This window comes from Hemicordylus capensis, chromosome 1, assembly GCF_027244095.1.
Source record: "Hemicordylus capensis ecotype Gifberg chromosome 1, rHemCap1.1.pri, whole genome shotgun sequence".
Taxonomy (NCBI): Eukaryota; Metazoa; Chordata; class Lepidosauria; order Squamata; family Cordylidae; genus Hemicordylus; species Hemicordylus capensis.
The window spans coordinates 121423492-121445520 of NC_069657.1; the positions used below are offsets into that span (position 1 = coordinate 121423492).

The 22029-nt window shown below is 43.4% G+C and overlaps 1 protein-coding gene across 4 annotated transcripts in view; it reads left to right on the plus strand.

Annotated features, from left to right (window-relative positions):
* Window positions 1–22029, plus strand: part of PDE3B (phosphodiesterase 3B) — a 131885-nt gene that overhangs the window by 70914 nt on the left and 38942 nt on the right. For 3 of the 4 annotated variants that reach the window (XM_053283716.1, XM_053283715.1, XM_053283713.1), the window contains exons 4-7: window positions 6257–6411; window positions 11370–11476; window positions 13900–14104; window positions 14620–14696. In XM_053283716.1, the coding sequence (XP_053139691.1) occupies window positions 6257–6411; window positions 11370–11476; window positions 13900–14104; window positions 14620–14696 (544 nt within the window). The remainder of the gene's footprint in view (window positions 1–6256; window positions 6412–11369; window positions 11477–13899; window positions 14105–14619; window positions 14697–22029) is intronic. The other variant, XM_053283714.1, reaches the window with a different exon arrangement.

Sequence of the window (22029 nt, forward strand, 5' to 3'; positions counted from 1 at the left end):
TTACAGTCATGTCATCACATTACATGGTGATGTCATTATAATGTGCCATGGCAGGAGCGGCAATTGGGCAGGCTGGTGACAGGGACATATCAAAGTCCTTTCTTGAGGACTTGTAGTTACTGCTTATCAAGTACACTTCACTATATCTGAAGAGAAAATAGCCTCCTAGTAGGAGGTATTGTGAAGTGTACTTGATAACTACAAGTTCTCAGGAAATAGGAAAATTATTGGTTCCAGGACAGAAATGGATACTCTGTATGATCTCATTTATCTGCAATAAGCTGGAGTAGAAAAGCCACTGATAAAGACTGTATAGTCAAAATGTGTTTGGCAGATACTAGCTATGGATTATTTATTTTTTATTTATTTTTGCATTTATATACCGCCTTTCATTAAAAAGATAACCCCAAGGCGGTTTACAAAAGTTAAAAACATACAATAAAAACACAATTAAAACATCATGTTAAAAGTACAAAAACATATAAAAACAGGCATAAAACAACACAACAAATACAACAAATAGAAACACAGAGAAGCCACAGTAGAAAACAATCATGTAAAAGCCTGGGTAAAAAGCCAAGTCTTTAAAAGCTTTCTAAAAGCCGTGATGGAGTCCGAGGAACGAATGGCTACTGGGAGAGCATTCCAGAGTCTGGGGGCAGCAACAGAGAAGGCCCCGTCCCGAGTGCACGACAACCGGGCCTCCCTCATTGTCGGCACCCGGAGCAGGGCCCCCTCAGATGTCCTAGTCAAGCGGGCAACAACCCTTGGGAGCAGGCGGTCCCTCAAATACCCTGGGCCCAAACCGTTTAGGGCTTTAAAGGTCAAAACCAGCACCTTGAATTGGACCCGGAAACGAACCGGCAGCCAGTGCAGCTCTTTCAAAATGGGGGTGATATGTTCCCAACGGGCAGCTCCGGATAAAACCCTCGCTGCCGCGTTTTGCACTAGCTGCAGTTTCCGGATATTCTTCAAGGGCAGCCCCACGTAGAGCGCGTTACAGTAATCCAGCCGTGACGTGACTAAGGCGTGGGTAACCGTGGCCAGATCTGCCTTCTCAAGAAAGGGACGCAGCTGGCGCACCAGCCGAAGCCGTGCAAAGGCACCCCTGGCCACCGCCTCCACCTGAGCCTCCAAAAGCAGAGCCGGGTCCAGTAGTACCCCCAAGCTGCGTACTTGCTCCTTCAAGGGGAGTGCAACCCCATCCAGAACCGGTAAAATCTCCTCATCCCGATTGGCTCTCCTACTGACCAACAGTACCTCCGTCTTATCCGGATTCAATTTCAGTTTGTTAGCCCACATCCAACCCATCACGGCCTCCAACCCCCGATTCAGGACATCCACCGCCTCCCTAGGATCAGATGACAAGGAGAGATAGAGCTGAGTGTCATCCGCATATTGCTGACAACTCAGTCCAAATCTCCGGATGACCTCTCCCAGCGGCTTCATGTAGATGTTAAACAGCATGGGGGACAAGACCGATCCCTGCGGGACCCCACAGGCCAACGGCCACGGGGCCGAGCAGTAGTCCCCCAGCACCACCTTCTGAACCCTCCCCTCAAGAAAGGACCGGAACCACTGCAACGCAGTGCCTCCGATTCCCATACTCGAGAGGCGGCCCAGAAGGATACCATGGTCGATGGTATCGAACGCCGCCGAGAGGTCCAGCAGAACCAACAGGGACGCACTCCCCCTGTCTAGTTCCCGGCGTAGGTCATCCACTAGAGCGACCAAGGCAGTCTCAGTCCCATACCCGGGGCGGAAGCCAGATTGAAAAGGGTCCAGATAATCCGTATCATCCAAGACCCTCTGCAGCTGGGACGCCACCACACGCTCCATCACCTTGCCCAAAAAGGGGAGGTTAGACACAGGTCTATAATTGTCCAGGTTGGAGGGATCAAGGGAGGGCTTTTTTAATAGAGGTCTTACCACCGCCTCCTTGAGGCATGATGGCATCCTGCCCTCCCTTAACGAAGCATTAACGATCACCTCCAGCCATCTACCTGTCCCCTCTCTGGCAGCTTTTATTAGCCATGAAGGGCAAGGGTCAAGAGCGCACGAAGTCGCCCGCACACTGCCCAGGATCTTGTCCACATCCTCAGGCCGCACCAACCGAAAAGAATCCAAAACAACGGGACCAGATGGTACCAGAGGCACGTCTGCCGGAACTGCAAAAACTCTGGAGTCCAGGTCAGCACGGATGCAAGCGACTTTATCTGCAAAGCGACAGGCAAACCGATCACAAAATGCCGTAGATGACTCCTCCCCCATTGTCCGGGGGGACGTGTGGAGCAATGTTTTCACCACACGAAACAGCTCTGTTTACCTGCACTGAGCAGACGCAATGGAGGCGGAGAAAAAACATTTCTTCACCGCCCCCACCGCCACGGCATAGTCCGTAAAATGGGCTCTAGCCCGTGTTTGGTTGGATTCGTGACGACTCTTCCTCCAGCATCGCTCCAGCCGTCATCCGAGTTGCTTCATTGCCCTAAGCTCCGAGGAAAACCAAGGAGCAGAACGGGCTCCACCAAGCCGGAGAGGGCGCTTGGGGGCAACCGTGTCAACAGCCCGGGCCATCTCTCCATTCCAGAGATCAACCAAGGCCTCGACAGGGTCACCAGCTCTGGACACTGGAAACTCCCCGAGGGCCGTCTGAAATCCAAGCGGATCCATAAGCCTCCAGGGGCGGACCATCTTAATCGGCCCACCACCCCTGCAGAGGGCAGACGGAGCAGTCAAACTAAACCCCACCAGGTGATGATCTGTCCATGACAAGGGAGTGATCTCAAATTCCGCCACCTCCAGATCATTTATTTCCCGATCGGCAAAAACCAGATCTAGAGTGTGTCCCGCCACGTGGGTAGGGTCCGATACCAATTGAGACAGGCCCATGGTTGCCATGGAGGCCATGAAATCCTGAGCCGCACCCACTAAGGGGACCTCAGCGTGGACATTGAAGTCCCCCAAGACAATAAGCCTGGAGGAACCCAAGGCCACCTCCGAGACCACCCCCGCCAGCTCAGGTAGGGAGACTGAAGTGCAGCTGGGTGGTCGGTACACCAGCAGAATCCTCAGCCTATCTCGGAGGCCCACCCTCAAGGACAAACACTCGAAATTCTGAGATTGCCTGACCGGGCACCTGGAAACGGGGAGGGTCTCTCGAAAGATGACCGCAGCGCCTCCTCCCCGACCCTCGAGGCGGGGCTGCTGCACGATCTGGAAACCTGGAGGACAAAGCTGAGAGAGACCAACCCCGCCCAGCGCATCCAACCAGGTTTCCGTCACGCATACCAGGTCAGCACGCTCATCCACAATCAAATCGTGGATGAGAGATGTTTTTGCGTTAACTGACCTGGCATTTAGCAGCAGCACCCTAATCCTCGAAGGAGTGTTCACAGAGCTATTATATTTTATAGAGTCTTGTAGTGAATGTAATTGAGAGATTCTGTATTGTAACTCTGGAGAGAACATATTGTAAACAATTGTTATATATAATGTCCAAGTTTGCTGTTGTGTAAAGTCAGTGGTGGCTGTTATACTGAGGGCACAGTGGGCGGCACACACCTGAAAAAATACCTGAAAATATTTGTCAGCCAATTTAGCTCCTCTGTCTGTCTTCTGTAGCCATTTATCTCACCGCCTTCCCTGACTGCAGCCTGGCCCCAGCATTTACGTTAGGTGGGCTGTGGTACCAAATGTTGCAAACACCAATAGAAACACACAGAGTTGTTCAAATTTGAATATTAATGAGACAAAAGCCAATTACAAGACTTGCCTTTGTTTTTAGAAGGTGGGCAGAGCTTAAAATGCCCTGAGCACCAATCAGAAGGCGGCATACTGATGGATTCCTCAGGCAGCCAATCAGAGTGCCCAGAGGGTGGGGAAATCCTTTTAATTTTTTTAACTACTGTACTTTTATTATATTCAGTGATCTTTTGCAGTTTGTTTGTTTGAACATTTGTCCTAAGGGGGATTCTGTAGTGGGAGGAGTCAAGAGAAGAAAGGGAAGGAGAAAATTGAGTTGTTGCTAAATAAACCTTTAGTTAAATCTATTTAAGCAGCTATAAAACACTACTCAATCCAATCAGCAGTTTGGTTAGAGAGCAGGTAGGCTGGCTGTTGTTAAGTCTGACTTTTCACTGTTTTTTGTTGTTGTTTGTGTATGTTAGGAGGGGAGAAATGAAACCTCTGCTTTCTTTTCCTTGTGATCTGATTTGTATGCAAAGCATTATGGCCCATTACCAAAATGACATGCCATAAAACATTGGGAAGAACAGGAAACTGCAAGACTGGACGAATTAGCTTAGAAACTGGCATAATAAGCCAGGATGTTCTTTTAGGGCATATCTATGAATGGATTTCTGAGTCCAAACTGCTTTTCAAATAATTGCAGCAGTGGCTTTCCATGTGTGTGTGGTGTGTGTAGAGAAGGAATGGATTCTGTTAGTGGGAAAACAACTTTAAACATCCATTTGCTATGCAGAGAGCTAACCAGGTTTTTTTCCTGTATTGTGGCCAGTATCTGTAAAATTCATATGTCCACTGGGGGTTATGGTTCATTGGGCAAGGATCAAAGAAGTAATCTCTATTAAAAGTATTCATTGCTTACTAGGATGATGGACACACAGGCAAAGTCGTGGGCACCCAAGGCAGGCAGAGAGTGGCACCCATCTGTTCAGCAGGCATAAAGTAGGGAGAGGGTGTTCCCATGTATTTTTGCTTCCCATGGTGTTTTTTAAGTTACAGGAGATGATTCATAGCTGCAGCAAGCATCATTGGAAAATGTGGTTTTTCTATTATTTATGTATGCATTTTTTAAATAGGCAGGCATAGCTGCCTTTGATACTTTAGAATGCATTTATTTTCCACTTTTGTAGCTGGTCTCTGCTTTACCTGTGGCTTATATGGTTTTCTTTACTTTTACATGTATAGCCTGTGCTTCCTCTAAGAAGCCCAGAGGTGCACATGGTTATGTTTATCCTCCCAAAACCCCATGAGGAAAATTATGCAGAGAGAGAAGTGACTTTCCCAGAGTCGCCCAGTGAGTTTCATGTCTGAATGGGGATTTGAATTTGGATTTCCCAGTCTAGTCCAGCACACTAACCACTGTACCACTCTGGCTCAGAGTTCTTTCTTGTTGTTGTTTTTTTTAATTAAAAAATATATATAGTAACTTATACCTTTATAAGTATAAATAATCAGGCAGACAGAGCTGCCCTGGTGATTTCAGAATGAATTTACTCTCCACGGAAGCAGCCTTTTGTAGCTTTACTTGTGGCTTGTATAGTTTTGTGTGTGTGTGCAAGTGTGTTTATGTGCGCTTATTTTTTGATCCTGCCATGTTAGATACAAATCTACACACTACTGGAGTCCTGTTATGCACTATAAAGCAAGTCACATTTTCCATATTTCTTTGTATCTCTGCTGATGAGCAATTGAGATTTGTTTGCTTGTGTGTGTGTTTGTGTTTTGTGCTTTGATCCCACTCCTTAGGTGCAAATCTGTACTTTTCCAGTTATCAAATCATATCTTTATTGTTACGGTCATTCGACCAGCAAACTTTGCCAGTTATTGTTAAGGCACCCGCCTGGTCCTGGCTCCACCTCCCCAGCTGCCCACAATTGGCTCCACATCTCAACACCTGTGGCTCCACCCATCACCTGCCTTGCCTAGAGCCCCCATCCCCACCCCATCCCCAGAAACCACCAGCTGCACCTGCTCCTCTCCCTGAAAGCCACAATTTGTTTCCTCCCTTCCTGGTGCAAATTATGGTTTGCATTTGTCCTAAAAAAACAGAATTAGGAACTACAATTTGTTTCTTATTTCTAATCCCAGTTTAGCTTTATTATTATAGAAGGGCACAGTACAAATGGGACAAAAGAATAAAATGCTTATACAACAGTGTCTTAAACCCCTGGAAGTAGTAGCACACCGTTGTCAGAAACATCTTCAGTTAATGGAAGGAGGGTTGTTCTCACACAAAGGCGTCTTTCCATTAGTCAGCAAGACTCTCCTTCTGTGAGCAAAAGTTGTTTCCAAAGAGAGAGTGCTGCTCCAGTAAACATTTGATTGCCATCTATCTAGTATATGAATGATTATTTTTTATAATAAAGTAAAATTGACTCAGCTGATATTAATTTAGCTTAATACACTTCATCTAAACTGAATAATATATGAGTGAATGTGTTTACCATTGTAGATATAATAAACAGAACTATAAACCTGCTTTTTATAAGAAACATGTAATCATTATTAGCTTGTTCAACAGGGACTAAGCAGTCGAAATAGCTTACCAACACCACAGTTAAGGCGGAGTTCTGGAGCCTCTGGCCTGCTCCCCATTGAACAGTCTTCTCTGAGATGGGAACGTAATAATGGCAAAAGACCACATCATGAATATACTTCTTCAAGGTAAACAGCATTATAGAATTCACACTGTTTTCCATATTCTGTGGTATGTATTAACTACCCAAATACAAAATTTAAGTTCTGGGGAAGAGGGAACATGTTATTTGGAGCTTTTTAGAACTTGACCTAAGATCCTTCCCTCTTTTCTTTTGTTCAATACTTGTTTACATTTACTTTTTTGTTTTCCCCGTGGCCCCCTATTCCCCCATTGCTTTTCCTGGCTTTGGCTGAAGACCTTTGGCTCTGAAACTTCTGAAGTGCAGAGCTTGTGGGGATAAACACCCACAATAAACTCCCACCCTCTGGGAGAAGATTATAGAATAGACTCTTGCATCCACTGCCAGAAGTTCACCAAATAAGTGCAGCATAATAGATTGCCAAGACTCTGTACTTCCCTTTGGAAGAAACCACAATAGGTCTTTAATACATTGGCCTGACGTGCTAAAGCCAAATCTTTTCACATGGTTTTGGTCTTGTCTGCCACTTGCTTTAGGTCTTCAGACCAGTTGTAAACATGCTATCACTCCCATGATATCACTGGGACCTGTGGGCTGTGGAGAGCTTTAACTGTCTGTTTCTGTGCCTGTATTCACCATCTCAACCAGTTTTGGACCTGTCTTCCAACTCTTGATATTGATCCCTGCATTGACCTCGACACTTGTTGCAGCAATGATTTTTCTGGAACTGTCAACTTAAAAGTGTAGGCCATAAAAGTGTAGATTGATTACTTGAGTTTCCCCAGAGGCTATGAAAAAGCATAAGAAGAAACTACGTCCCTTAGTCTTGCTAGCATAGCCTTGTTCTCCACAGACCATCCTATACAATTTGCAGTTCTTCCCATCACTCTATCCCATCATTTGCAGTTCTTCCCATCACCTATACAGTTCTTCCCATCACTCCCAGACCCCTTAGAACGCCTTCTATAAGCTTCTCATGATTCAATATACCGCATTGAATTCAAAAGCTGTCCACCTTTTGTCTGGAAAACCAGAGGTCCATCTTCCCATTCTGGTAATTCAGTAATTCAGAAAACAAGATGGATACCAATGAAGTCAAGTTAACTCCAAACATCTTAATATTGGATGATGTGCTCCTTGAGCAGCATATGGACTAATGCTCCACCTGTATAAACTCCTGTGAACGGAAGACACATTCTGCTTACACAAGGACACTTTGTATAAATGCAGTTCTCCTTCTGATTATAGAAGGCATTTATGCAAGCAAGCATTAGTTTGGATGCTGCTCCCAGAGTAAGGGAAATGGTGCTTCCCATTCAGTAAATAAGGGCATATGCAGGTATCTACGTATTTGCTTGTCAGTGGTGAGTTTCCCCAGCCCTCTGGAGAGAAGGACACCCAGCACCACACAGATCTCTTCACCAGAGGCCTTCTTTTCATTGCAGTTTTTGAGAAGGTAAGAAACAGCAGGAATCCCTTTTGAGCACTGGAAGAGGGCTCCTACTGTATCTTACCATCACCATATCTTCATATATATCCCATATCTCCATGTCCCAGTGCAATGACAAAAATCCTGCTTCTACCTGTGTGCCAGAAAAGGATCTAAGGGAAGAGAGGGGATTGGTGGCAAGCACAAATAATGGTTGGCTAGTGAGCTAAACCTAAATTTGTGGATCCTGGGCATATTGTGTCAGGGTCTTACAGAGGGGCATACATTTCTGGTTTTGCTTTTCTTCATAGAGATCTTTAGTGTGACATTTTACAATGCTGTTTCTTTAATCTAATTAGGAACTTTTTGCTCTTCCAAGTTCTTTGATAATATAGTGTATCTTACACTGAAAATTATAGAGCTTGTGTATGTTGTGTTCCATGGTTTCCTACTGCTGAATGCATGTTATCCTTCAATTAACTCTTTCAGGTTAGATATACAATGTGCATCTCTACCCTACAAGATTGAAAGTCCCATATCCACTCAAATGTGTATGTTCTAAAAGGAAGGTGGACGCTCTGCTAAGGAATCCTACTTGCAGCAATATTTCGCTCTCATCACCAACCTTTTTCCTTCTCAGCCCATGAAACAAGCCCTACATCATTCCCTTCCTTCAACACTTTGGTACCTTCCCTCAAGCATGTAGATCAGCATTCTTGATCATTTCATGCTCTCTCCAGAAAGTAGTTCCTCTCCTTCTAGGACTACGCCCTCTTACCTGTATTCTGAATCCTCCTCTACTGTTTCCACTCATCCACAGACATCTACAACCAGTTTCCTGTTTTCATTCAATCTTCTTCCACTTCTGTTAGGGGATAACAGAGTTGAAACAGCACCAGAGCACTCAAGATTATTTATTTACAGATCTGTTCAGACACTTCTCTTCTAGACAATGTTCTCCTCATTCTCCTTTATCCTTTAATGGAGGGAAACGACACTTTTTGGAAGACCCTTGAGTTGGCTAATTGTCTATCCAATATTACCTTCTATATATGGGATGGTTGCACTCAGCTACATAGGGATATGCATGAGCTGGCTGGCAGCCACAGCTGGCATGGGGATTGGTTCCTTTTGAAAGGAGGAAGGCAGGTGCTTACCTGCTCCTCTGAGGCCCCACTGCTCATCCTGCTGGTGTGCAAAAGAGCACGTGGGGCTGTTTCCATGTTCCATGCACATGACATTGACACACACATGGCCACTGCACATATGCCGACCACCACACACAGGCTGCTGGGAACAAGGAAGCAGCCACGCATGGTCTTTTGCATGCCAGTGCAGGTCCCGGATGAGTAGTAGGGCGGTGGAGGAGCAGGTAAGCAGCTATGTTTCTACTTTTTAAAGGAACCAACCCCCATCCAACCAGATCGGCTCAGGTGTGCCCATCCAAACTGGTTCGGCGCTTTCATCCTGAGGTGCCGAACCAGTTCAGGCACACCCCTACAGCTTCATGCAATCCCAATTGTAACTCCTCTCTTTGTAGGAAAGACAGGTGGATTCGGAGTTTTGGCAGAGAAGTGTGCCTACAATTTCTTTCCCTAGGAGATGGGATTCTGAAATAGAGACTGATTGCTGAGGGATTGTGCTACATTTGTCTGAACCATTAGGCCACTTCTGACAGTTTTTAGAGGGAAAATTCATAATGTCAGGATGCATAGAGGGAAACATATTTCTGTGTTTCCCTTCTCTACTTTTAGAAACTTAAACTATCACCAGGAGATAATATATTCCCCCCCAGTCCTATTTGTACATTTTAGGGTTTATTTCTTTGCAGTGTTACCAAGGTCAGCAGTCATGTTCTGCATGTTATTTAGTGAATTTATTCTTGGACTTCTAAGGCAAGGTGCTAACTAGCTGATGAAGTAGTTAACATCACACACAGGGTATCATGCTGATAGTTGAAAGAGATGTTTAATACAAAATGTATTAAATTTGTTTTCTTAGCTTAGAGGATAAAATTCTGGGATTTGAAAGCTGCCTGGATTTTATAACGTGTATTAATTTTTGTGCTGTGTATGTATTTTCAAGTTTTCAAACAGTAGATGGCATAGTTCAGCAACACTGCTGACAGTTTATAGTTGATTATCAAGACAGAACATGAGACTTCTTCAAGTTTTCTTAACTATGATCCACATTAAATTTGAATAAAGCACCCAGACAGCTTTAATCAAGATCCTTAGTGTTAAATATACACCAGTAACAGTAGCTGACATCCATAGCAGTGTACTGCAGGTGCGGCTAACATCTGGTGGCACAAAATGCTAGCCCTACCCTGGTGCATGCTCTTCCTAAAATGTGGGTGCTTTTGCACAAGAGCATAAAAACATTCCAGAGCTTGGTGGCACTGCACAAGTTCTCTATTAGAATGGAAACATGTCCCTTGATCCCCACTGATGTATTTTTGCTCTAACTGAGCACTTCTGGAGAGCAGGTGAGTTCCAGAAAGTATTTGCGCTCTTGTGGAAAACCACCCACAACAGCATGAGAATGGTGATGCACAGCCAGAAATTGGCAGTGCTGGCACTATGCTGCTGTAGATGTTGACCAGTGTTTTATAAACTGTGACGCACAAATGGGTGGTGTTAAGAGCCACAGCTAAAGGAGCTGGCACCACTAATCTAAATGTTGCTGAAGTGATTCAAAAGAATTCAGGAAATTATTTATTACAGTACCATTCTGTGAGTTTCAATTGTCTGAGGACCAAGAAAAGCCACTGCAATGCTGGCAATCATTTTCCAGGATGCAAAGTGTCTAAATTGTTTCTTATAGTGTAATGGAATGTATAAGATGTATGCAATGGAAGATGCTTCCTAAAGAAAAATACATACTAATTGGTTGCTGTAGCCATGAAAACTTATTGGATTGTATCCGAAGTCATTCAGTGAATGGAAGGCACTTCCACTTGTGTTAAGGAATGGTAAACTTCATGAATCCCCCCCTAAGTCATTCCATTTGCATAAGGAAGGGGCAATTTTTGCAGCACCTCTGTGCCCTCAAAAATCTACTTCTGAGAGTTGGGGGAATCCCTCCAGAGCATATGACATGGAGGATTGCAGAGGGAAGGGAAGACTAGGAAAACTACTCCCCCTAGTGCAAATGGGATTTCCTGTAATTCACAAAAGACCCAGCGATGTAACCCTATGATTTAATGGGGCTTCATTCTGATAACTGGACCTTACATCTCATTGTTCTATTGTTTACATTTGCCACATTTTGGTTTTTTAGTTAGAAAAATATATATGCAAATAGCTTCTTGCTTACCTACAGTCATGGCAGGTCTTTGTAAAAAGGTGGTTATACTAGTGGCTTAATGGCTATGAGTTCAACATTTGTATGTTTAATTCCCCCCCCCTCATTTTTTGTGTCTATTAATTGTTTCCAGAGACCTTTGTGTATAGTATCATTGCTATCATTTTGCTCTGATTATACACATTCTAGTCACAAATGCACTAACTGTTTTTTGTCAAGTATTGTATAACACAGGAAAACAAAACCTTTTTTTTCTGTTTTATATTTAGCCAAGGATCCTATCCAAATGGGCTTTTCAACACAAACTTGTTGACAATACCAAAACAAAGATCATCTTCAGTGACTTTGACGCATAATATAGGCTCCAGGCGAGCTGGTAGGATGTTAATCAGTTCTTTATAACATGGTTGTCGAAGCATCTTTGGAGTGTGATTAAAAAAAAAAACAGCCTGTTATTAAAAAAAATAACAGCACTCTGTATGGTATTATTTTGTTAGTATTCTTATAGATGTATCTAGAGATCTGGGGTGGAAATTTTCCAAGAAAAAATTATCGTACTTAATTTTTTTCATGGAACATGGAAGAGCCATAGGGAGCAGGCAGTCCATCAGATATCCAGGGCCTAAACCATAAGGGCTTTAAAGGTCAAAACCAGCATCTTGAATTGGACCCGGAAACAAATTGGCAGCCAATGTAGCTCTTTCAGGATGGGTGTAACATTTCTAACTCTTATGACTGTTAAGATAAGTTTGAACATGTGGGCAATGAATGCAAAAAACTCCAGGGGTTAATTTGGAGTCCAGGTAACCCTCTCCTAGCCTGCTTAATAACTTAATAACATTGTGATAATGTTGCCTAAGGTCTCTGCTATGTGCTTACTGAATGGCTGGGGTGGAAGAAGGCAATCTGATCTGGTAGAGGAGAAGGAAAAAGGAAAGGTTGTGCTGTCAAGTCAGTGTTGACTCCTGGCCACCACAGAACCATGTGGTTTTCTTGGGATTCGAACCAACAGCCTCCTGCTCTCTAGGCAGGTTGCTTCCCCACTGCGCCTTTAGGTGGCACTCTGGTAGAAGATAGCAGATACATAATACTATAAAGGTGTTGACATTGTTCCCTCAGCCTTTGAGTTTAGCAGAGAGGAGAAACCTGAATTCTAGCACCTGTTACTTCCACTGGCAGTTACCATGTATGTACTATTTTATGCCGTTTCTATTAAATGTATTTCTTAAGCCAAAAGCTTTCAATTTTGTGAGCTATCATAAACATTTTGTTTCAAAATAAATCTTAAAGGTAAAGTGTGCCATCAAGTCGATTTCGACTCCTGGCGTCCACGGCTTACAGCTTTTTAAATAGAGACTACAACAAGCTGTCTACAGGTGACTGTTAAGCCATCTAACATAATGTCTTTGTGTGTGAACATATAGATACAAATAGAAATAAAGGCTGTTCTCATGAGCAGCCAAGCCTAGCAAGGCTTTGCTGCCCATGGGAACCGCCGGGATCCGTGTGGATCCGTGTGGATCCCTGTGCTGCCAAACCCAGCTCTATAGCCCGGCGATTAGCTGAGGTTAACACCCTTAAACCGCTTGCCAGGATCGTGTGTGTGTGCTTGGGCTGTTTTCAGCCCAATCACACACAAACTGGCACCTAGAGCACCTGGCTGATGGGGGAATAATCCCCCAGTGCACAGCACGGATCGTCTGGGGAGTCTGTGCTCCAGGCAACATTTTGTTTTGTCATCTGGGGGGACAGTAGATGAAACCCTGCCTTGCCCCCCTTCTCCACCTGCCTGCTGCCCACCTGCTTTCCCTCCCTCCTACCCAGTGTAGCTCAAGTGTGGAGCCAGACCGCCAGCGGCCCATGTCTGGCCTCGGCGGCTGCCCTGCTCAACCCGCACCCCACATCTGACGTCAGACGCGGGGGGTGGTGCGTGGTCTGGCTCCTGAATGGAGCGGCACGGCTATATTTGGGAGTTAGAGTCTGGCCAGTGCTGCGTTTGCGGCATGGCCAGGAGTGGCTCTTCCCTGCCTTTAAGGCAGGGAAGAGCTGCTCCTGGCCATGCCGCGAATGCAACACCAGCCATTTAACTCCCGAAGGGCCTGTGCATAGGGCGTGTGAATACCCATGTAATATATTAAGCATTTCTTGATTGGATCAGTAACAAGGTGTTGGTTTAGAAACATAGGAAGCTGCCATATACTGTGTCAGACTATTGGTCCATCTAGCTCAGTACTGCCTTCACAGACTGGCGGTGGCTTCTCCAAGGTTGAAGGCAGGGATCTCTCTCAGCCCTATCTTGGAGAAGCCAGGGAGGGAACTTGAAACCTCCTGCTCTTCCCAGAGTGGCTCCATCCCCTGAGGGGAATATCTTGCAGTGCTCACACTTCTAGTCTCCCATTCATATGCAACCAGGGTGGACCCTGCTTAGTTAAGGGGACAAGTCATGCTTGCTACCACAAGACCAGCTCTCCTCTCCTGTAGAGGAACATTTCTGATAAGTAGACTGTATTGAACTTTATTTTGGAGTGTCAGTGGGGTTCATGCACACTTATTATACAAGAAAGCATTTGGGTGGGGTGCACAAACAATGCTGAGCAAGTTATTAAGCTCTTCTGTCCTATGATGCATACATATAAATCATTGACAGTGGAACAAGTGTGATCCCTCATATGCATATCCTTATGTTTATGATTACCCACATAAGTTACATTTCACGATATGGTTATAAACTACTGATAGCAGAAACTTCAATATGCTATGCTTTTAAAGTTGTGTTTCTTTGGTTTTTTCCTCCCTTAGGAACTTCCCCAAATCTAAGTCCTGTGAGCTCACCTAGTAATGGTTTTCTCTCCAGTGGGATCCACCGACCACCTGTAGAGTTTCCTGATACTGCTGATTTCCTTACTAAGCCAAGTGTTAATATGCATAAACCTCTGGGATGCCCAATTAGTTCTTCAGAGTTTCAGCAACCATTTAGAACACCTTCGTATTATACATGTAGTAGGTAATGTTCTCTTCATTTAATCAGGTCACAGGTATAAATATGTTGTATACTCTTGCAGACAGTTTTACAGTAAGAGCTTGGGAGGCACAGCCCTTTTCTACTTCCTTCTACAGTACTCTTATCTTGTTTCTTGAGTTTCATATTGTTGTGATTGCTTTCCCCCCACTCATAACTCCACCTTGTTAGTTAGTGTGCTGGCTACAGACTTAGCTGACAGGAAATATTGTATGAAGACTTTTGTCTGAATTTCCCTCTTTTATAGATAGATTGTCCTTGTACAATCTGCTCATGATACAGTACATAGGACCTAAAAAATGCTATAATGTCATTTGCTCTTCACCAGTGACATCTCATTAACTGTAATTTTTGTTTGTGCATATGATACATAAGAAAAGACAACATGATGCTCATAAAGCTTTGAACAGAAATGAGATTTTAAAAAATGTTTTAGAATATATTCTGAGAAAGAATAGTGAATAGCCAAAAGAAGTGACTATTACTGTGTTTTCCAAAAGTTGTGGCCGACAGATATTCAAGCCAGTTGCAGCCTCATTATCTGAATCTGCTGTGGAATATCAAAGTCGAAAATCAGGTAGGTTTATGAACAGCATGTGTATTTTATATCTTTTGTTCAGTAACTAGTTACTCTTTTTGGAAGATAAATTACTGCAGCCCAACCAAAGAATCCAGCTCCATTCAAATCTGTGAACTGAATACAAAAAATTCTTTTCTATTTTCCCATCGTTTGTAGAATGGCACAGGAAATGTCAACATCTTGCTAGGTTTTCATCTTCCTTAACATTTGAACTATAAATGCTCATGGAAGGATAGATCCTGAAAACAATTGAAGAGGTGACATAAGAAACAGCTCCTCATCTGCTGTTTGTTGAAACTAGACTGAGATCTGGCTTATCTTCTGTGCTCTTTTGGGAGGGGAGCTCAGAAATAAACATGTATTTATTTTTAAATAAATAAGCATTTATATTTTTAAATAAATAAATCATTTTTAAAAAATTATTTAGATGAATAACTCCCTTTGGGAAAGCAAATACACAGCAAACACTGTGTGAAAGCATTGAGAATATGCATAAATTGGCAGTGTTGACAGGTGATTTGGCACATTGCCTGATCAGTGTGTGGATAACATGTCAGATCATATGAATGTTTTGTATATTGCCTGGCTAACACACATAGTGCCCATATCAGTTTTTCTACATTGCCCAGATAACATGTATGGTTCCCAAGCAGATAATATGTACGTTGATCAGCCAATGTGCAGATTACCTAGTTGATATTTTCCACATGCACATTCTCCAACATTACTTGATGACTACCAAGTAAAGACTACCAAGTTTGTTTATTATTTATTTGTGTAAACCGCCCTGAGCCATTTTTGGAAGGGTGGTATAGAAATCAAATAAATACTCATGTTGATTAGACAGTGCATGAAATCCCCTGTTCATACTGTTGTTTTGTGCACATTCTTCATGGAGATGTGCAAAATTGTGTGTGTATGTGTGTTCCATTGAATTTACATTAATCACAAAATGTTTAAAAGTGTAAAGATATTTGGGACTGACTGACACACATCTCAATCTTATGCATTTTAATCTGAAGCAAGTCCTACTGTTAAGTTTATATAAAATGCCTCATCTCTCACTGACTCCTAGGAGTATAAAAAAGATATTTCAATATGACTAACAGAGCTGTGATATATATATGTAGTCCAAGACACTGATTGTGGAAAAAGGTTTGAAAACAGGACATTTATACTTCTATCCTTGCAAAAAGGATGGCATAATCTAGAATGCTGAAATCCTATACACTCATAGAGCCCAGAACCTGGGAGTAGGAGAGAGAGAGAGAGAGAGAGAGAGAGAGAGAGAGAGAGAGAGTTGTTTGTCACCTTGAGTTGGTGAGTAGAAAGGTGGGATATACACTGTCTGTCATACTGACTAAATTACTCAAAAGAAGTCCTTTTGAAATTAAGTAGTCCTTTAGAGTAACTCTGAAATCTTGGTTGGGATCCCTGTACATTCAGATACGACACCTGCACAGTACCCTCTCGGGTGGACTTCACGAGCTTCTAGAGGCACTGCAGGCCATACCCACTGGCATCTGTTATATTCGGTGATTGGTGCACCTGGTTCCTTTTTGACTGCTGTTGCATAGATCTCATTGAGCTGTTGCACATCTGGTCATCTCAGTTCAGTGTCCCCTATGAGAGAAAATAGTTTTGCGTTTCCCTAATGGATGTTATAATATTGGTTTTTAAAATGTGAGGCATATGGTGACCTTTAGCAACTTACGATCGCTGTGATCACTGCCTCATTTGTCTGAAAGAGGATCATAACACTTTGGTGTATAAAATCTATGCATCCTTCTCTAAACAGACTAAAAAGAGAAGAGAGTTGCGCTGGAAGGTGGCTCTGTATGATTAAGCCCTTTACCTGCTGACACTGATGCCAGGCACTCTATCGACCCACTTGGTTGATTAACAGCAATATTAATAGCAATAGCCTATATAAAGCACCAGGACAGAACCGTCTGAAGGATTCTTTGCAGCCTCAGCTTACAGGCCTGGAATTGGTGCATCGGTCATCAGATTTATCCACTAGCCATACACATAAAAGGAGTGGAAAACATAGTAGCAGACTAAGCTGAATAAATAAATAACTTTCCAGTCATGAGTGGGAACTCAATCTTCACCCAGTCTTCGCCTGCACCAAGTCTTCAAAGCCTGGGGCTACCCACAGATGGACTTGGTTGCAACTGCAGAAAATCATGTGCCCTCAGTTCTGCTCTAGAGCAGGATAGGTTCATCAGGTGATGCATTTCAGAGGAGCTGGACAAAAGCTCTTGACTATTTATTTCCTCAGTTTCTTCTGCTAACCAGAATACTCAAGATATATGTGGGAAAGACCAAGTGCATCCTGATTGCACCTTGGTGGCCTCACCAGGTATGGTTTCGGTTTCCACATCTAATCCAGTTGTCCAAAAGGCATTTTCAGAGGCTCTCTCTCAATCAAGACCTATTAACCCTGAATTGGGGGAGCACATTCCATCACAACATCAAACTTTTGCACTGGCTACCGATACATTTCCGGGCAAAGTACAAAGTGCTGGTTATTACCTTTTAAAGCCCTGAATGGCTTAAGTCCGAGTTACCTGAGAAAGCATCTTTGTCTACAAGACCCCTGCCACTCAGTAAGATCATGAGGAGGAGTCCATCTTCAGTGCCACCGGTTCATCTGGCGGTGGCCAGGGATTGGGCCTTCTCAGTTATCGTCCCTGTGGAACGTGTGCCCCATGGACATAAGAGGATTATCTTCCTTGGAGGCCTTCAGGAGAACTTTAAAGAACCATCTTTTTAGTCTGGCTTTTAATAATATCTAGTTTTAATTTAATTTTAATCTGGTTTAAATAGTTTTTTTTAATTTTAATTGTTATGTGGTTGTTGTTTTTTCTTTTAATGTAAACCTCCCTGAGCCACTTTAGGAAGGGTGATATATAAATTGAATAAATAATAAAGAAACACACAAATGCTGAATCTTACATCATGGTGGACAAATTGTTAGATGAAATCTTCATAAATGACAGAAAGTATTCTACCATTTGAATTACTCCTTCAAATGGATAAGATTTTGTGAATATGCCACAGCAAAGACCTTTGATCCAAATGCAGCAAGTGTCAGACAATTCTTACTCTATTTAGCAGTTTTGAAACAGAGGATTCTTGCTAACTCCTCTATCAAAGTTCATCTGGGTGAGAGGCAGCGGTCTTTGTCTCTCACCCAGGCTGGGAAGGGAAATATGCATTCTCGCTCTTGGATTCAAAGAGATTCCTCAAGGGCATAAACTGTCTGTCTGTCTTTCTTTCTCTAACCATCTATCATATTTTTATACCGCCTGATATAGAAATCTCTAGGCAGTGTACAATTTTTAATATTAAAAATCACAGGTTAAAATACATAAAACACATTAAAACAATATAAAACAAATTATTAAAATTATTAATATCTGTCTATAATTATCTAAGGCGTACCTGTGACTAATCCCATGTGTGACAGCTCTTGTGAGAGTTCACGAGCAGAAGCACCATGGTGATTGGGCAGTGGGGATTCCATATGCAGATAGGGAGGAGGAGCCTGTGATGGTTAAAGTCAGTTGGAATGCAACTGTTACTGGTCGGAAGATGTTCTTGATTGTAGAGGAGAGGAATCTATATCTATATATCTATATCTATCTATCTTATCTATCTATCTAAAAGGATTGTGGTCAGGGGTCTGCAAAGAGAGCAGTCATGAGGGAGGAAAGAGCCCCTTCAGGAGAAGGAGGCCATTGTTGTGTGAATTAGATGAGGAAACAAGTTGAACAAGATCTGTTAACTCAAGAAGGGAGAGAGAGAAAGAGAGAGAAAGAAAAAAAGAAGGGAGGAGAAAGAAAGACAGATGGGAAGAGCAAGTGGAGCGGGGGGGGGGCAATGGACAGACCTGAGAGGGAATGAGTGGCCATGGTGGCAGCAGCAAGGAAGGGCCCAGTCAACCACTGCTGCTGTTTGGGGATACCGAGGCCATTGGTTGAGGCAGGCAGGCAAGGGATGGCCCGGACCTGTCAGCAGTCTGAGGGGAACAAGTGGCCATGATGATGGCGGCAGTGAGGAAGGGCCCGGTCAGCTGCTGTTGCTCCTGCTCCTGTAGGGAGGAGCAGGAATGGGGCTTGGGTGAGGAGGTCTCTGGGGATAGGGGATTGCAGCTTGACCAATAGGTGCCAGCAACACTGCAGCTTCAACCAAAAAGGGTTAGGGGGATGGAGTAAATGGATGGAGGAGTGACCAAGAGGGGTTAGGGGGATGGAAGCAACTGGATGGAGGACCAGGAGCAGGAATGCGGCTCAGGTGAGGGTGGAGCAATCTGTGAGGTGATGGGGGCTGTGGCAGGGGTGAGGGGAACAATCAAGTACTAGTGTGTGGGTTAGGCTAGTATGTTTTATATATATATATATATATATATATATATATATATATATATATATATATATATATCCTGGGGGAAAAGATTAGCAGTGTCAACTATCTGTTTGGCAGGTGCACAAAATCAATGTACAACAGCATACCCCAACATCTTCCTGCACACAGAAGTCTTGAGGATCAGGGCAAACAGGAATGAATCTGTATGTTTTAAATATCTGTATAATAAACAATAATTGTAGAAAAGCTAAAGTTTTCCTCTGAAATATACTACTACTAGTGGAACCTGCCACCTTAAGTGGCACAGCAGGAAAATGCTTGACTAACAAGCAGAAGGTTGCCAGTTCAAATCCCCACTGCTACTATATTGGGCAGCAGCGATATAGGAAGATGCTGAAAGGCATCATCTCATGCTGTGCGGGATGAAGCAATGATAAACCCCTCCTGTATTTTACCAAAGAAAACTACAGGGCTCTGTGGGTGCAGTAGTCGAAATTGACTTGATGGCACACTTTACTTTTTTACTAGTAGAACCTCTGAAATCTTGTGGTGGGTGGAAGGGGCAGGGCAGAAGAAGCAATGAGACTTTTGAGCACAGACACATCCTTGCACATATACATATGCATCATTCAACATTAAAACTTGCTTGTTTACACACTACACACACCACACACAGCTGGTGGAAGAATGGGGCCAAGAGAAGAAGACTGTTCATCCATTTCCCTCTCTGCTCCCCAGTTTGCACATGTATTTCTTTCTCCCTCTTCTTATACCTCTTCCAGTCTCGTTTTCCTTTTACAAATGTACCTCTCCCTTTCACCTTTATCCTTCTGCATCTCTTTCACCTTTATCTTTCTGCATGAAGAGAGGGATAGTGAAGGAGGAAAGAGCCCCTTAAGGAGAAGGATGCTGCCATTGTGTGAATTAGATGAGGAAGCAAGATGAACAAGATCTGTTAACTCAGGAAGAGAGACAGGGTGGGGAAAGAAAGGCAGAGGAGAAGAGCGAGTGGAGGAGAGAGAAAGAGAAAAAGAAGGGAGAAGAAGAGAGAAAGAAGGAAGGCCGAGGGACAGGCCCGAGCCTGTCAGTGGCCTTAGGCAAACAAGTGGCCATTGTGGCACCTATTGGCAGCAAGGAAGGGCCCAGTCAACCACTGCTGCTGTTTGGGGCTACTAAGGCCATTTGCAGAGGCAGACAGGCAAGGCCTTGTCAGCGGCCTGAGGGGAACGAGTGACCATGGTGGTGGTGGCAGCGAGGAACGACCTGGTCAACTGCTGCTACTCCTGTGGGGAGGAGCAGGACTCAGGTGAGGGTAGGGAGGTCTCTGGGGATAGGGGGCTGCAGCTTGGGCCAATAGGCACCAGCAACATATTCATTAAAATGGTTATCTCTAAAGACTGCCTTTCTGGTGGCAATTACAACTGCATGGAGAGTCAGCAACCTTAACAGCTCATCTGAATATCCATTCACCAGAATTTCTTCAGATAAAGTTATACTGAGAACTGATCCTTTATACCCAAAGTAGTTTTGGACTTCATATTATCCAAGTCGTGGTTTTATCTACCTGTTTCTGTAACCTTCTTGGAAAGATCCTTGCCTCCTCTTCTATTTGAATAGAACTTGAGAGATCAGGAAAGATACACTTTTCATCTCCTATAAGGGGAAGAATACAGGAAAACCAATCTCGAGCCAAAGAATGTCTCATTGGTTGGTGAAACGTATTAAGCAAGAGTTCAAGCAGCAAAAATAGATCTGCCAAATTCTATCAAAGTACATTCTACCAGAGCTATCTCTACTTCTACTGCTAGTGTCTCAGGACTTTCAGCACCAGAGATTTGTAAAGTGGCTACTTGGTCATCTGAACAGACCTTTGCTAAGCATTATGAACTTGATTTAAGATCTGCAGCACATTGGTCGGGCGGTATTAAAAAGAATACTTCAGTAACATCACTGCATCCTCCTCCAGAGAGTCAGCTTGATAATCACCCATCAGTATGAATGTACAGGGATCCTGACCAAGATAAACAGGTTATTCACCTGTAGCAGCTCACATGTACATTCATACCACCCGCCCGGCCATCCTCATTACAGTGACATAGGCATTTCTTACCTGCAGTTCTTCATGGGACACTTTACAGACATCAGACTCTGAACAACTTCTGTCTTCAAGGAACCGAGTGTTAGGCACTCCCATCCACCGAATATAAAAGACACCAGTGGGTGTGACTTCCAACCATCGAATGCCTCGAGGAGCTTGTGAAGTCCACCTTAGAGGCACTGTGCAGGTGCGTTACCCATCAGTATGAATGTACTTGGATCCCTCCAAGGTCACCCATTACAGGTGAGCAACCTGTTTTAATACTATTGAGTAACTTAGTCTGGATTACTAGACAAGACTGAAAGGAGACATCTGTATATTTTTTCCTTGAAAATGCCAAACATGAAGTATATATTGAAATGGTTAAGGTACTTCGACATAGATGAAATTTCATACATATGTGGCTCAAAAACATTGATTAACAGGAAGAATCTGAAAATGGGGCATTTTTAATATCTAGTGTTTATATCTCATAATGAAGACTAGCGCTCTAGCACTGAGCACAAACCTAAGCTGCATGCTGGTTTTCCTACATACACACACACTTTGTAAATTCAGATTTCATTTACTGGTATGGATAAGTACCTATGTACAGAAATCCATTGCATTAAGAAATGCAGAATTTAAAGAGACAAAAAATTCAAAGTCTTTTCCTAGGAAAAAGCAGTTCTGTTGAGAGAGAACCTCTTCTGACTGATGCTAATGATTTAATCAGAATCCGCACACCACCATTAATGAATGAGCCCTTTTTGTGACTGGAGTGAAGTTTAGAGCTTATGAATTTGAGTGTCATGCTAATTTTGAAAAGTTCAAGTATGCATTTGGAAATTATAACCATATCTGAATATCTGGGAGGAA